General features: G+C 51.1%; 1 protein-coding gene across 3 annotated transcripts in view; it reads left to right on the top strand.

The window, feature by feature from the left end:
- The window catches only part of naf1 (nuclear assembly factor 1 homolog (S. cerevisiae)), a 348,207-nt gene that overhangs the window by 279,337 nt on the left and 52,842 nt on the right, over positions 1-16,028 (top strand). For all 3 annotated transcript variants that reach the window (XM_070865108.1, XM_070865118.1, XM_070865127.1), the window contains exon 7: positions 1,149-1,200. In XM_070865108.1, the coding sequence (XP_070721209.1) occupies positions 1,149-1,200 (52 nt within the window). The remainder of the gene's footprint in view (positions 1-1,148; positions 1,201-16,028) is intronic.

Below are 16,028 nucleotides of genomic sequence, written 5' to 3'. Positions count from 1 at the left end.
GGTCGGCTCCCTCCTCCCCCGCCCGCGTTCGGTCGGCTCCCTCGTTTTGTGAGGCTTGCTGCACCATTCTCCCTGGCTGAAGCACTTTCACACAGGTAGGAAGATGGTTTATTTAATCTTTTCTTTGCTTATAAATGTTTATTCAGGTTGGATTTATTTGTATAATATTTGTATATGTATAAATAAGGATTGATTGTAGAATTTAATGAGTTCCCTTCCCCCCCACCCCCACCTCGTTCTGGACGCCTGATTTGTAACCTGCGCCTGATTTTTTAATGTGTAGAACAGGTTTTTTCAGTTCTACAAAAATCTTCACTTGCTCCATTCTAACTTAGTTTGGAGTATGTTTTCACTGTGGAAATTTTGAAATCAGGTGTCAGTGGCCGGACACGCCCCCTTTTGAATAAAAAGTTCTGTTCCAAAGTAGAACTGTTCTACCTGACTAGAACTGCAGGAAAAAAAATGTGGAGAATTGCGAATTCTAAGATAGTCCGTTCTCCACCAGTTGCTCCTAAAAATCAGGGGCAAATCATGTGGAAACTTGGGCCCATTATTACCACATATTACCACACATCAGTTATATATTCATTCCAAGCAAGGTTTGTTTTTCAAAGTTGTGTCTCAGTTGAATATGTTGCATAATACTAATCTATTCTGTATCTAATTGGGAAATAATGCACCTAAAAATTATGCTACTGAAGGAGTTTAATCATGGACTGTTCCAGCATAGAAACAGGCCTTTTGGCCCATTGCATGTGTTTGTCGCCACATGAACTTATCTCGTCTAATTCCATTCTCTTTTTTTCAAGAAACTGTCTAATTCTGCTTTAAAAGAATTTGTGGACTCTTATTTCAACAATCTTTTATCGCAGAAAATTCTGCATTTTAACCACCCTCTGTAAAGGCTGAATTTTAAAATAATGAGTAAAAAACCAATTACTAACCTTTTTCTTGGAGTGCTACTCACCTACTGCCCAGCTCCGCTGATTCTCGTTTTTTTTTTAATACTTTCTAATCTCGCCTTTAATTCCCAGCCATATAATGGGTATTTGGTCAAGGGTTATGATGAAAAGTGTTTATTTTAGACATGCTCAACATTTTTCATGGTGGTGTTCATTTAAAAAAAATTTAAACTTTTTTTTAAACAGAGAAAAAGGCTCAGATGCATCATGGAGAAATGACCAGGAGCCACCGACTGAGGTGAGTTGATTCCAGTTGATTGCAGAGCAATGTTTTTCCAGCTCACTGAATAAATTGCATGGCTCAAAATAAAGGCATAAAGTATCACTGATAAAACTTCATGTACCATTTGTCTTGATCTTATTCTTTGTGAGTTTTGCAGATCTGTTAAGAGATAGATCAACTTAGAGCAAGCGATCAGCATCGAGAATAGATTAGGCCACATTCATCTGATACTTATAGTTCTCTTAAATTAGGTATTTTAAAACTCCCCCCCCAGAAAAAATAAAAAATCCGCCCAGAGAAAAAAATGGGCATTGCACCCATATTCTCGATGAAAAAGTGGAATTCAGGATCGATTAGGCGGTTCTTAAAGAAAATGGGCGATAAATAAAAAGAATTCACTAAAAATTTACCCTGAGGCTGCGGGTTGGGCCTAGGAGGAGAAAAACACTCAAGATTTTTTCAAAAAACATCACACAAAAAATCATAAAAACCTTCTCGGGACCCTTTTAACTTAAATCACCGCAACAGAATTTTAAAATAATGAGTAAAAAACCAATTACTAACCTTTTTCTTGGAGTGCTACTCACATACTGCCCAGCTCCGCTGATTCTCGTGGGTTTTTTTTAATACTTACCTACAGGTCATCGCTGAGTCAAATATCACGCCATGGCGATCACTAAATTAGTTGCAGTCAATTCAATGTGGCTCTATGATTTTCCTCACAAAGTTGTACCTCAAGCTGCAACTTAATTAACATCGTGGCCCCCCCCGACCTGAGAGAGAACAACTCCACAGGTCGGAACTGAATGCAGTTGTTAAGATATGGTCTCACCAGAGCAGTATAACGTTTGATTACTCTGAATTATGCTCCTGTTTGGCTGTGTAGTTCAACATCTATTGACTTTATTGATTGCTGCTCTGTATTGGTTGGATATTTTTAGTGTTGGAATATCTTCAGACTCCTAGATCTCTTTCAGCTCTATCCATCCATAACGATTTCAACACCATTCATGGAGTCAGCGTGCGAATCTATTTTTCCTTTCTAGTACTTTACACTTGTCTGCATTAAACTGAATTGCCCTTTATTCTGCCCACTTAAATATTTTGTCCAACTCATTTTGTTTTCGCTTGTCCCTTCTGATTCCACTGACCCTCCTAAACTTTTTCATGCATATTAATTAAAGTAATTTTTATTATTTTGGGGCTGTAATGTAATTAATTGATTTCCAGATATAAAACCCGGAATACTTATTGTGATGAATTAATTAACAAAGTACCATCTGTAAACTACACAAGTTTTTAACTAGAACAAGATAACCTTGAAATGGTACTTATCAGTTATTAATTTCCATTGTAAAAGCTCGTCCCAATATATTTATGCTTCACCCTAATTAGCATATATAGTGCCAAATTTCTGCCTTGCATTTATTTCCAAATAACACCATTTCTCTTTCATGATAAACCTCTATGTGTCGTGTCAACTAACCACCATCATTCTTCAACATCCATGCCTAGTTGACTTGAAAAAAATCTTAGTATTTTGTTCAAAATCCAACAAAGTGAGTCAATAGTTGGCTTCTACAAAGCCTTCTGGACAACCGAGAATACGGGCTTATAAAATTAAATAATAGATTAACATTCATAAATACAAGGACTGCCAAGTCCAATTTTAACTATTGTATGTTTTTTGATGCTCTATTGAAATTATAACTCAACCAAGTACAAAGTATAAATAATGCAAATTCAGCTTCATAAATGTTAAACAGCAGCCAGCATAATTTTTCAAACACTGATGCAAAATAATTTATTTCAAGATCACCTCGTGATTTCTAGGTTCATGAGACAGGTATGGAAAATCTATTGTTTCATTAATCCAATAGCCAATTGGCTAGATTTTCGGCTCATTTACGGCCTGTTTAGCATCTAGGCGGGGCGCAAAAACGATTTTTTGTGGGGGGCAAAACGGGGCGCATAACATTTTGCGCCCAGGCGAAACTTTTGGCGGTGGTTTTGCAGCGGCACCCAATGTTTTCAGCGTTTGGATGACGTCAGTTGGTGTGCAACGCTGCGCTAGCGCCCCGGGTGGAACTTTCGAGCATATTGCTCAATTTAGTGTCTGCCCAGGAACCTGCCAGCAAAAAGCAGTCACACCCAGCGTGCACCCGGCGCTTAAGGCTCCTTTCCAATCGATGTCTCGTGCAGCTAATAAATTGTGCCCGTTTTATTTAAGTTTTAAAGAGCAAGCAATCTCAGTTTCCACTGACCATCTTTTCATTTTCTTTTTGCACTCTCTTCAGCTTTCCTCGATTCCCTCGCCTAGCCTCCATAGAGCAGGCTGTTTGGGGATGCGTAGGGAAAGGCATGGCCACGTGCAGCCTGTTCTCACTCTGCATACATACGAGTGCACTTTCCAGAAGGGTCACTAAATCATCTGTCATTGTCTTGGGACATAAGCCAATTATATAGTGGCTATTGCTGTCTTGACTCCATCATTATCATCATCATCATCATCGTCGTAGGCAGTCCCTTGGAATCGAGGAAGAGTTGCTTCCACTCCTGAAGTGAGTTCTTTGGTGGCTGAACAGTCCAAAACGAGAGCCACAGACTCTGTCACAGGTGGAACAGATAGTCGTTGAGGAAGGGGTGGATGGGACTGGTATGCCGCATGCTCTTTCCGCTGCCTGCGCTTGATTTCTGCACCTTCTCGGCGTTGATACTCGAAGTGGTCAGCGCCCTTCCAGATGCACTTTTTCCATTAGGTTGGTCTTTGGACAGGGACTCCCAGGTGTCAGTGGGGATGTTGCACTTTGTCAGGGAGGCTTTGAGGGTGTCCTTGTAACAATTCCGCTGCCCACCTTTGGCTTGTTTGCCGTGAAGGAGCTCCGCATAGAGCACTTGCTTTGGGAGTCTCGTGTCTGGCATGAGAACTATGCGGCCGGCCCAGTGGAGCTGATCAAGTGTGGTCAGTGCTTCAATGCTGGGGATGTTAGCCTGGACGAGGACACTGATGTTGGTGCGCCTGTCCTCCCAGGAGATTTGTAGGATCTTGCGGAGACATCGTTGGTGATATATCTCTAGTGACTTGAGGTTCATGCTCTCCTTGACTTGAGGAGGGGCGAGTATTACTACAGCCGTGTAGAACATGAGCGTGATGGTAGATTTGAGGGCCTGGTCTTCGAACACTCTTTTCCTCAGGCGGCCGAAGGCTGTACTGGCACACTGGAGGCGATGTTGAATCTCCCCATCAATGTCTGCTTTTGTTGATAAGAGGCTCCCGAGATATGGTAAATGGTCCATGTTGTCGAGGGTCGCGCCATGGCTCTCGATGACTAATTCAGTATCGAAAAGGATTGGGAGAAGAAGGCTGCGTTTTTCATATTGAAGTTTTATGTGAGTTTATAGTTTGTTTTTGAGCACATTTTAAAAGATGGGGGCCATACTATGTCAGCCATTGATCCTGGCTGCTACATTTCTACGGTGTCGAGCTGGATGAAGGCTTATTGACGAGCATTTTCAACGTAATCGAAGAGGTTGCAGACGTATGGGGAGAAGGCCTTGCCTCCCATGAGTATACAAGGAACATCACTCATACCTGCAGCTCTCTAAGGGACAGCGCCTTGCAAGGCTGCGCTTCCAAAAAGAAGTGCTGACAGAGATATGCCAGCTCATAAAGGCAGACCTACAGCCGACCAGCGCCAACAGAACTGCACTGCCCGTCGAGGTGAAGGTGACTGTGGCACTTGCCTGCTATGCCTCCAGTTCCTTTCAGGCATCAGCGGGGAACATATGCTCCATCTCGGAGCTTGCTACACATTGCTGCATTCGCCAGGTGCCGACTGCACTTTACGCACGCAGAATGGACTTCATAAAATTCCCAATGAACAAGGAAACCCAGGCTGTGGGTTTTGGATGATTTGCTGGCTTCCCCAAGGTTCAGGGTGCCATTGACTGTACGCACATCGCCCTGCAAGCACTTTTACACAATCCAGAGGTTTACTGAAAGCGAAAGGGATTCATGAAAGTACTCCATGAAAGTACAGATTTTCTGCGACCATACTCATCACATGGCAGTCAATGCCCAATATCCAGGGAGCATCCATGATGCTTTCATCTTGCATAAGAACATAAGAAATAGGAGCAGGAGTAGGCCATATATGCAATATAATGTAGATAAATGCGAGGTTATCCACTTTGGTGGCAAAAACAGGAAGGCAGAATATTATCTGAATGGTGATAGATTAGGAAAAGGGGAGGTGCAACGAGACCTGGGTGTCATGGTACATCAGTCATTGAAAGTTGGCATGCAGGTACAGCAGGCGGTGAAGAAGACAAATGGCATGTTGGCCTTCATAGCGAGAGGATTTGAGTATAAGAGCAGTGAGGTCTTACTGCAGTTATACAGGGTCTTGTTGAGGTCACACCTTGAATATTGTGTATAGTTTTGATCTCCTAATCTGAGAAAGGACATTGTTGCTATTGAGGGAGTGCAGTGAAGGTTCACCAGACTGATTCCTGGATGGCAGGACTGACATATGAAGAAAGACTGGATCGACTAGGCATATATTCACTGGAATTTAGAAGAATGAGAGGGGATCTCATAGAAACATACAAAATTCTGACGGGATTGGTCAGGTTAGATACAGGAAGAATGTTCCCGATGTTAGGGAAGTCCAGAACCAGGGGTCACAGTCTACGGATAAGGGCTAAGCCATTTAGGACCGAGATGAGGAGATGAGGGACCGGTTTGTACTGGTCCCACCTCCCCCAGAACCGGTTCCAATGTCCCAGGAATTTGAATCCCTCCCTTCTGCTCCACTGCTCAAGCCACGTATTCATCTGTGCTATTCTGCGATTCCTACTCTGACTAGCACGTGGCACTAGTAATCTGAGATTACTACTTTTGAGGTCCTACTTTTAATTTAGCTCCTAGCTCCCTAAATTCGTCTTGTAGGACCTCATCCCGTTTTTTACCTATATCGTTGGTACCTATATGCACCACGACAACTGGCTGTTTATCCTCCCCTGGACCCATCCTGCATCCACTTCAAGACATCCTTGACCCTTGCACTAGGGAGGCAACATACCATCCTGGAGTCTCGGTTGCGGCCGCAAACTTGGCTTCATTACACTCGGTCCCTTCTTCCAAGTTGTTAATATAGATGGTAAATAATTGGCATCCTAGCAGTGATCCCTACGGCACCCCAATGGTTATTGATTGCCAACCAGAGAATGAACCATTTATCCCGACTCTCTGTTTTCTGTTAGTTAGCCAATCCTCTATCCATGCTAATATATTACCCCCAACCCCGTAAACTTTTATCTTGTGCAATAACCTCTTCTGTAGCACCTTGTCAAATGCCTTATGGAAGTCCACATACACCACATCCACTGGTTCCCCTTCATCCACCCTGTTCGTTACATCCTCAAAGAATTCCAACAAGTTTGTTAAACATGACTTCCCCTTCATAAATCCATGCTGACTCTGCCTGACTGAATTATGTTTTTCCAAATGTCCTGCTACTGCTTCTTTAATAATGGACTCCAACATTTTCCCAACCACAGATGTTAGGCTAACTGGTCTATAGTTTCCTGCTTTTTATCTGCCTCAGGCCTGTTCCAGTGCCAACGACAAGGCCAGAGCTGGATGCTGGGGGACAAAGGTTATGGCCTCGCCACCTGGCTCATGACCCCCACTCTGGAACCCTCAGACACAAGTCGGGAATCGCTATAATGAGAGCCATGCAGCCACATGCAACATTGTTGAACAGAAAATTGGAGTGCTCAAGCAGCGCTTCCGATGCCTGGACCACTCTGGAGACTGCCTACAATACTCTCCTCAGCAGGTCTCTGAGTTCATTGTGGTGTGCTGCATGCTAAACAACTTAGCCATCATGAGGGGGCAGGATTTGCCAATGGGAATTGCAGGACCACCCCAGGAGAGAAGGGGGGTGCGGGGAGGAGGAGGAAGAGGAGCCTGACGAGGAACCCATGCCGCCACAACCACAGGGGAGGCATCATGGAAAAGCCTTACGTCAGCAGCTCATAATTGAACGCTTTGCTTGAAGAGTGAATGGCATGTTTGAGTGCTGCCTCGCCATTCTATCCCACCATGTTGACTATTGCCCCTCTTATTCTACAAATGAGATACTAAACAGGAATGGCTACAGTGAGCAACAGATTTTATGAAAAATGTAAACTTTTAGAACTTTGTAAACGTAATTTTAATTTAATAAACATTCTGGACTTTCATAACGTTATATAAATATAATTGAAAAAAGTTTAAAATGTTAAAATAACAAAACAGCAACCCTTGCCCCACTGTCTTTTACCACCGGCTCTTCCCACCCCCTTACCCTTATTCCCCCTCCCTTGCCTGATGCCCTTACCCAAATTGGCACCAAGTGTTCGTGCAGCAAGGCAACAGAGTCCTGCTGTATTGGTGGGGGGAGACATTGGAGACACCATCTGGAGCTGAACTAGTGAAGCTCGTGGTATGGAAGGCACAGCTTCTGACTGGCGAATCTCTTGATCGGTGTCACCAGTCACAGGTGTAGGTCTGGGTGTGACACTGGGGACTCCAGTCACCGGGACCTGATGACTTACATCCTAGGGTCTTAAGAGAAGTGGCAGCAGAGATAGTGGATGCATTGGTTGCAATCTACCAAAATTCCCTAGATTCTGGGGCGGTCCCAGCGGATTGGAAATCGCAAATGTAACGCCTCTATTTAAAAAAAGGAGGCAGACAAAAAGCAAGAAACCTTCGACCAGTTAGCCTAACATCTGTCGTTGGAAAAATGCTGGAGTCCATTATTAAAGAGCAGTAACGGGACATTTGGAAAAGCATAATTCAATCAAGCAGAGTCAGCATGGTTTGAAGAAAAGGAAACTATATTTGACAAATATGTTGGAGTTCTTTGAGGATGTTACGAACAGGATGGATAAGGGGGAACTAGTGGATGTGGTGCATTTGGATTTCCAGAAGGCATTCGATAAGGTGCCATATAAAAGGTTACTGCACAAGATAAAAGCTCACGGGGTTGGGGGTAATATATTAGCATGGATAGAGGATTGGCTAACTAACAGAAAACAGAGAGTCGGGATAAATGGATCTTTTTCTGGTTGGCAAATAGTGACTCGTAGGGTGTCGCAGGGATCGGTGCTGGGGCCTCAACTATTTACAATCTATATTAATAACTTGGATGAAGGGACCGAGTGTAATGTAGCCAAGTTTGCTGATGATCCAAAGATGGGTGGGAAAGCAAATTGTGAGGAGGACACAAAAAATCTGCAAAGGGGTATAGACAGGCTAAGTGAGTGGGCAAAAATTTGGCAGATGGAGTATAATGTGGGAAAATGTGAGGTTATCCACTTTGACAGAAAAAATAGAAAAGCAAATTATAATTTAAATGGAGAAAAATTGCAAAGTGCTGCAGCTGGGAGTCCTTGTGCATGAAACACAAAAAGTTAATATGCAGGTACAGCAAGTCATCAGGAAGGCAAATGGAATGTTGACTTTTATTGCAAGGGGGATAGAGTATAAAAGCAGAGAAGTCCTGCTACAACTGCACAGGGTATTGCTGAGGCCACACCTAGAGTACTGCGTACAGTTTTGGTCTACGTATTTAAGGAAGGATATACTTGCATTGGAGGCTATTCAGAGAAGCTTTACTCGATTGATTCCGGAGATGAGGGGCTTGACTTGAGGATAGGTTGGGTAGATTGGGCTTATATACATTGGAGTTCAGAAGAATGAGAGTTGATCTTATTGAAACTTATAAGATGATGAGGGGGGCTCGACAAGGTGGATGCAGAGAGGATATTTCCACTCATAGGGGAAACTAAAACTAGGGGACATAGTCTTAGGATAAGGAGCCGCCCATTTAAAACTGAGTTGAGGAGAAATTTATTCTGAGAGTTGTAAATCTATGGATTTCTCTGCCTCAGAGAGCTGTGGAGGCTGGGTCATTGAATATATTTGAGGCGGAGATAGACAGACTTTTGAGCGATACGGGTTATGGGGAGCGGGCAGGGAAGTGGAGCTGATTCCATGATCAGATCAGCCATATTCTTATTGAATGGCGGAGCAGGTTCGAGTGGCCAAAAGGCCTACTCCTCCTATTTCTTATGTCACTGGTGGAGGCCATCAGTCTCATGTGGGCACTGATGGCGTTGCAGGTTTCGCAGCTCGCACCAACAATCTGCGACCCTACCTCCGTAATGGTTGCAGTGAGTTTTTTGGTGCTCGTGGGAATTCTACCCAGGACATCAAGGAGCTGTCGGATGAGCTGGACGCTCTCCCTGGACAGTCCCAGCACATCCACTTCCACATCTGCTTGTCTGTCAGCAGACCGACTTTGCCGACTCACCCTCTGGAGAGATGGCATACGGGATTCGACCGCAAACTGCGTTGCTGCACGCCACTAGTCCCAGGAACCTTGGATGTGGCAAAGTCCGAGATTGAGAGATCATCCTTGGACGACGTGTTTGCCCGTGGCAAAAGAGGTGTCGAGTGCATCTGCCCACCGCCCCTCCCCCCCCTGCAGTCGGCTCGTCACTGGTCTCTTCCTCTTCCTCTTTCTCCTCGCCCGCCACATAATGGCCTGATATGGAGGTTCATGAAAGGGATGCGGCACCTGTGACTGGTCATCTGGATGTAGAAAGCAACAGATGAATGGTTAGCAGCAGGGGAGGGGGCAGGGTGACATGATGAAGCTCACATAGCACAGGCTCATTTGAAGGACCGCCGCTATTCCATGGGAGTACTCTCGGGAGAACAAGCTCAGTTGAAGGTTGTGAAAGTGGCTGTCAGCAGTTAAAAGGACACCGGAGAAGAGGAATATAGATAAGTGTGGTAATAGCAAGGTTTTTTGAGCTATGTTAAGAGTCAGAGGGCTATTGGAGATTGTTTAGGGCACTGACCAAATCCTGAGAACAGGTTCAGGTGGATTCCCGGACATGGCAGATGTTTTAACATGGCTTCTTTGCATCAGACTTCACTACAGATGATGCTGGGTTACTAATAGGGTTAATGCTGTAATTTGAAGTGTCAAAGTGGATGCAGATATAGACCTGGCTAGAATAAATGATCTGAGAACAGATCAGGCTGCTGGCCCTCACAGCATTCACCAAGGGTTCCTGACAAAATGGGGGCTGTGTCCTGCAAGCCTCCTGTTTAACAGTTCACTGGGATCTGGGATTGTTCTCATGGACTGGAGACCCATGTGGTGCCTATACAGTGCAGCGTCCAAAATCCGGAGTTCCGGAATCAGCAATGTTCCGGACTCCGGACCGATTGGTCGCAGGGTTGTCTGGAATCCATAAAATGTTCCGGAACCCTGCCGACCTTGAGGTTCCGCTGCTGCCCGACCTCGGGCCTCACCTCGCCGCACCACCCCTCGCCGCTGTCCGACCTCGCCGCACCACCCCTCGCCGCACCACCCCTCGCCGCACCACCCCTCGCCGCTGTCCGACCTCGCCGCACCACCCCTCGCCGCACCACCCCTCGCCGCTGTCCGACCTCGCCGCACCACCCCTCGCCGCTGTCCGACCTCGCCGCACCACCCCTCGCCGCACCACCCCTCGCCGCACCACCCCTCGCCGCTGTCCGACCTCGCCGCACCACCCCTCGCCGCACCACCCCTCGCCGCACCACCCCTCGCCGCTGTCCGACCTCGCCGCACCACCCCTCGCCGCACCACCCCTCGCCGCTGTCCGACCTCGCCGCACCACCCCTCGCCGCACCACCCCTCGCCGCTGTCCGACCTCGCCGCACCACCCCTCGCCGCACCACCCCTCGCCGCACCACCCCTCGCCGCTGTCCGACCTCGCCGCACCACCCCTCGCCGCTGTCCGACCTCGCCGCACCACCCCTCGCCGCACCACCCCTCGCCGCACCACCCCTCGCCGCTGTCCGACCTCGCCGCACCACCCCTCGCCGCTGCCCGACCTCGGGCCTCACCTCGCCGCACCACCCCTCGCCGCTGTCCGACCTCGCCACACCACCCCTCGCCGCACCACCCCTCGCCGCACCACCCCTCGCCGCTGTCCGACCTCGCCACACCACCCCTCGCCGCTGTCCGACCTCGCCGCACCACCCCTCGCCGCACCACCCCTCGCCGCTGTCCGACCTCGCCACACCACCCCTCGCCGCACCACCCCTCGCCGCACCACCCCTCGCCGCTGCCCGACCTCGGGCCTCACCTCGCCGCACCACCCCTCGCCGCTGTCCGACCTCGCCGCACCACCCCTCGCCGCACCACCCCTCGCTGCTGTCCGACCTCGCCACACCACCCCTCGCCGCTGTCCGACCTCGGGCCTCACCTCGCCACACCACCCCTCGCCGCTGTCCGACCTCGCCACACTACCCCTCGCCGCACCACCCCTCGTCGCTGCCCGACCTCGGGCCTCACCTCGCCGCACCACCCCTCGCCGCACCACCCCTCGCTGCTGTCCGACCTCGCCACACCACCCCTCGCCGCTGTCCGACCTCGCCGCACCACCCCTCGCCGCACCACCCCTCGCCGCTGTCCGACCTCGCCACACCACCCCTCGCCGCACCACCCCTCGCCGCACCACCCCTCGCCGCTGCCCGACCTCGGGCCTCACCTCGCCGCACCACCCCTCGCCGCTGTCCGACCTCGCCGCACCACCCCTCGCCGCACCACCCCTCGCTGCTGTCCGACCTCGCCACACCACCCCTCGCCGCTGTCCGACCTCGGGCCTCACCTCGCCACACCACCCCTCGCCGCTGTCCGACCTCGCCACACTACCCCTCGCCGCACCACCCCTCGTCGCTGCCCGACCTCGGGCCTCACCTCGCCGCACCACCCCTCGCCGCACCACCCCTCGCTGCTGTCCGACCTCGCCACACCACCCCTCGCCGCTGTCCGACCTCGGGCCTCACCTCGCCACACCACCCCTCGCTGCTGTCCGACCTCGCCACACTACCCCTCGCCGCACCACCCCTCGCCGCTGCCCGACCTCGGGCCTCACCTCGCCGCACCACCCCTCGCCGCTGTCCGACCTCGCCGCACCACCCCTCGCCGCTGTCCGACCTCGCCGCACCACCCCTCGCCGCACCACCCCTCGCCGCACCACCCCTCGCCGCACCACCCCTCGTCGCTGCCCGACCTCGGGCCTCACCTCGCCGCACCACCCCTCGCCGCTGTCCGACCTCGCCACACCACCCCTCGTCGCTGCCCGACCTCGGGCCTCACCTCGCCGCACCACCCCTCGTCGCTGCCCGACCTCGGGCCTCACCTCGCCGCACCACCCCTCGCTGCTGTCCGACCTCGGGCCTCACCTCGCCACACCACCCCTCGCCGCTGTCCGACCTCGCCGCACCACCCCTCGCCGCTGTCCGACCTCGCCACACTACCCCTCGCCGCACCACCCCTCGCCGCTGCCCGACCTCGGGCCTCACCTCGCCGCACCACCCCTCGCCGCTGTCCGACCTCGCCGCACCACCCCTCGCCGCTGTCCGACCTCGCCACACTACCCCTCGCCGCACCACCCCTCGCCGCTGTCCGACCTCACCGCACCACCCCTCGCCGCACCACCCCTCGCCGCACCACCCCTCGCCGCACCACCCCTCGCCGCTGTCCAACCTCGCCGCACCACCCCTCGCCGCACCACCCCTCGCCGCACCACCCCTCGCCGCACCACCCCTCGCCGCACCACCCCTCGGGCCTCACCTCGCCGCACCACCCCTCGCCGCTGTCCAACCTCGCCGCACCACCCCTCGCCGCACCACCCCTCGCCGCACCACCCCTCGGGCCTCACCTCGCCACACCACCCCTCGCCGCTGTCCGACCTCGCCACACCACCCCTCGCCGCACCACCCCTCGCCGCACCACCCCTCGCCGCACCACCCCTCGCCGCTGCCCGACCTCGGGCCTCACCTCGCCGCACCACCCCTCGCCGCTGCCCGACCTCGCCGCACCACCCCTCGCCGCTGCCCGACCTCGCCGCACCACCCCTCGCCGCTGTCCGACCTCGCCACACCACCCCTCGCCACACCACCCCTCGCCGCACCACCCCTCGCCGCTGTCCGACCTCGCCACACCACCCCTCGCCGCTGTCCAACCTCGGGCCTCACCTCGCCGCACCACCCCTCGCCGCTGTCCGACCTCGGGCCTCACCTCGCCGCACCACCCCTCGCCGCTGTCCGACCTCGCCGCACCACCCCTCGCCGCTGTCCAACCTCGGGCCTCACCTCGCCGCACCACCCCTCGCCGCTGTCCAACCTCGCCACACCACCCCTCGCCGCACCACCCCTCGCCGCTGTCCGACCTCGCCGCACCACCCCTCGCCGCTGTCTGACCTCGCCGCACCACCCCTCGCCGCTGTCCGACCTCGCCGCACCACCCCTCGCCGCTGTCCGACCTCGCCGCACCACCCCTCGCCGCTGTCTGACCTCGCCACACCACCCCTCGCCGCTGTCCGACCTCGCCGCACCACCCCTCGCCGCTGTCTGACCTCGCCACACCACCCCTCGCCGCACCACCCCTCGCCGCTGTCCGACCTCGCCGCACCACCCCTCGACGCTGTCCAACCTCGCCACACCACCCCTCGCCGCACCACCCCTCGACGCTGTCCGACCTCGCCACACCACCCCTCGCCGCACCACCCCTCGCCGCTGTCCAACCTCGCCGCACCACCCCTCACCGCACCACCCCTCGCCGCTGTCCGACCTCGCTGCACCACCCCTCGCCGCACCACCCCTCGCCGCTGTCCGACCTCGCCGCACCACCCCTCGACGCTGTCCAACCTCGCCACACCACCCCTCGACGCTGTCCAACCTCGCCACACCACCCCTCGCCGCACCACCCCTCGCCGCTGTCCGACCTCGCCGCACCACCCCTCGCCGCTGTCCGACCTCGCCGCACCACCCCTCGCCGCTGTCCGACCTCGCTGCACCACCCCTCGCCGCTGTCCAACCTCGCCACACCACCCCTCGCCGCTGTCCGACCTCGCTGCACCACCCCTCGCCGCTGTCCAACCTCGCCACACCACCCCTCGCCGCACCACCCCTCGCCACGGATGGGGGCGTTGGTGGTTCAGAAATTACACCACTTCAGTATGAGATAGGCTGGATGAGCCAACAGGTCTATTTATCTGTCCTTTTTTGTATGTTCGGACGATACAAGTTAATAGAACATAATTTTCAGAACGAGGTTTAATTTCCTGTCATTCCTCATTTAAAATCTTTTATGAATTATAGCCCGGAAATTACAGTTGATATAAGACTACAAAAACACTGATTCTTAGAAATAGTAGGACATGCATGGGACATGAAATTCGCTGGGGACTCTGTCCTAAGTGTCCTAAGAACCTCTGTCCTAAGTGAATCAATACTTGCAACAGGAGGAACCAACTAGAGCTGCTTTTGCAAATAAATCAAATTGTTACACCAGTTATGAATTATTTCTCCAAGGATACTGTTATTTAGGTTCTTCATATTTTATTTGTCTCAAAGAAATCTTACGTGATTTATGGCAACTAGTACTTTTTGGGAGTAAGAGATTATACAGCACTCTTATCGAGGCCTGACATTTCCCATCACATTTGAATTCAAACATAAGACTGATCAATTTGCTTTTTGATCAACCTTTTCCAAATGAATTAAAGATGGTTTCATAATATCTTGGTTTTTACAAGTGCAATTTACAAAACCTGAATTCCCCAATTAAATTTTCGACATTTTGAAAAATGAATAGACATTTTTGTAAAATTTTGAGAATACTGGAAATTTAGACCGTTGGCAATATGTTCCATAAAATGTTTAGAAATAAATAGAGAATTATTCAAATAACTGGTGCTGTTTGCACCAATAATTTAATGATTTGACCTCCATGGATTCCTTTGTTTTGGCCTGGCTTGGGCATTGTTGTCCAATACGTGGAATGAATCAAATCAGTTCAGTTAAATAACTTCAATGATTCTTGCATGAAGGGTATTTCTTTCTTTGTCCCGAGTTTATTTACAAGTCAAGCACATTTATTTCTCAGTGACTTGTGCACATAGCCTTTCATTACAGTCACAAAAACATTCTGATAAACTGCTCAAAAGAAATTCATGACTGAGAATTGACATTTGCATATAGATTGGAAAGATCTATATTTGTAAACCATTTCTGTTCTTTGTGAAATTTACCTCTACTGGCAGTATTATGTTAAGGCCTTTGGCATTAGCATTCTTTTCAAATAGTCACGTACACAGAATTGCTGCTACAGTTACCAAAGAAAACAGTTGACTGATAAGCTGCACACAACTCTGCGATATTACAAATGGTAAGTGGGAGAATAATGTCTCTCTCTAGCCCATCTGTTGGTTTTGAGTTGCATTCTCTGTGTCAGTCTCTGCCTTGTCGCTTTCTTCCCCTTTCTGCTTTTTCCCTAATTTTTTGTTTCTCTCTGCCTTTGGTACTTTTGTCTTTTCTTTGCTTTAGGGATAGGTGGGGAAAGGTGCCGCCAAGGACTGTAGGCTGCATTTTCTGGTGGGACTCGCCAGGAAAGCATGAACTACTGCCCTCATCAGCACCCTTTCCATCCTGCCCACCCCCCATGCATGTTCCTTTCCCCCACCCCATTGCTCACATTATGTCTCCTAAACCGTAACCTTGTGAATAGCCTCTCCCCTTCCTATCACTCTCTTCACTCCCATTGCTACTCCTGCCTCTTCCCGTTTGAACCCCAGTATCCTTCCTTCCCTCTCATTCCACTGTCACCCATCTCACTGCTAACCTTTCTTCCACTTGTTCCACTCCCCCTCTGCCTCCAAGACAAGCGACGAGAGGCCAGTGGTTGCTTCACAGTCAGCCAATTTCCTTTCTTTCCCTTCCT

This window comes from Pristiophorus japonicus, chromosome 2 (assembly GCF_044704955.1).
Source record: "Pristiophorus japonicus isolate sPriJap1 chromosome 2, sPriJap1.hap1, whole genome shotgun sequence".
Taxonomy (NCBI): domain Eukaryota; kingdom Metazoa; phylum Chordata; class Chondrichthyes; family Pristiophoridae; genus Pristiophorus; species Pristiophorus japonicus.
The sequence above is the reverse complement of the archived record's forward strand: the minus strand, read 5'-3'. Positions and strand labels throughout refer to the sequence as shown.